This window comes from Manacus vitellinus, unplaced genomic scaffold, assembly GCF_001715985.3.
Source record: "Manacus vitellinus isolate BGI_N305 unplaced genomic scaffold, ASM171598v3 scaffold_60_pilon, whole genome shotgun sequence".
Classification (NCBI taxonomy): Eukaryota; Metazoa; Chordata; class Aves; order Passeriformes; family Pipridae; genus Manacus; species Manacus vitellinus.
The window spans coordinates 2,757,786-2,758,884 of NW_021940687.1; the positions used below are offsets into that span (position 1 = coordinate 2,757,786).

The 1,099-nt window shown below is 58.2% G+C and overlaps 1 protein-coding gene across 1 annotated transcript in view; it reads right to left on the reverse strand.

The window, feature by feature from the left end:
* Nucleotides 1–257, reverse strand: part of LOC115307847 (ETS translocation variant 5-like) — a 7,541-nt gene extending 7,284 nt beyond the window's left edge. Inside the window, exon 1 of the mRNA XM_029963669.1 lies at nt 204–257. Within this exon, the coding sequence (XP_029819529.1) occupies nt 204–257 (54 nt within the window). The remainder of the gene's footprint in view (nt 1–203) is intronic.
* Between the last annotated feature and the right edge of the window lie 842 nt (nt 258–1,099).

Genomic DNA, 1,099 nt, shown 5'->3' on the forward strand with positions numbered 1-1,099 from the left:
AATGGGGACCCCTCTGCACAGGCCGTGAGATCCCCTCCTCTTTCCTGGGAGGTGGTTTCACCCCAGCAAGGCGGCGTCACAGGAGTCCCCCTTCGAGCCCGGCGTTAACCCACGCCTGAGTGCCTGCTTGGGCAGCCTTTCCTCTGCAGGCACGCTGGAGCCAGGGTTGCCTTAGAGAAAGGGACATGGGAAAAATAGTTCACATCTGCAGGGGCTTTGGGGTTGCCCGTGCTACGAATCCCTCCAAGCGAGTTCATGGATACATTCCCCTGCAGGACTGCAAATGTCCCAGAAGTTTGGGACTGAGTTTAGGATAAAGTGGTGTTGCTGTGTCCTGCCAGGGCCTCTCCCGCATCATTTCCATGCTAAGTGCGTCAGTTTGCCCATCTGTAAATGAACGTGGTAAGACTTGCCATGGGGACCTGCCAGTGGCTGCTCAGGGAGGATGCAGCAGGATAAGTGGACTGTGTGGAGGCCTCACATTGTTGTGGACGGGGAAGTTATTGCTGGAGAAGGGAAAAACGAGGGATAGTGCTCAGTTACAAACTGCTCTTCTCAGCTAAGGAAGGAGAGGAGACTTCTGCTCGCATCCTGGGAAGTTGCCCAGGGGTTAGGAAGCCTGTCAGTACAGGGTTGTCCTGGCCAGTTTGAACTCCTCAGCCTCAGGTCATGGACTTGTCGGTGTCCTGTGAAACCTGTGCAGCGTCTCTGGGCTGCTGGTGGGAGCTCCTCTGTCGATGTTGGGTTACTGATGAGCTTCCAGAGCCCTTCAGGGCCAACTCCACCCCCCAGGGATAATGCTGGTCTTGGCAGGTAGCTCATCTGCCATCGTGTCCCGGGTGGAATGGCGGGGGGGCTGCCAGGATACACCGCCCGCCGGGTGCCTGTGTGCTGGGGGCAGGAAGTGCACAGAGGGCACGGGGTGTCCTTGCTGCCTGGAGCCCACTCCCGGGGGGCTCTGCAGGTGCTGGTGCTCTCATTTCCCCTCTGCACGAAGGCAACCAGGATTAAATCACCGCAGGTAAAATTAGCAGATGACACATGGGCGGGTGGGTGGCAAAACCCGGTCTGGGAAGCACGGCAGGCTGTTGGGACGAGC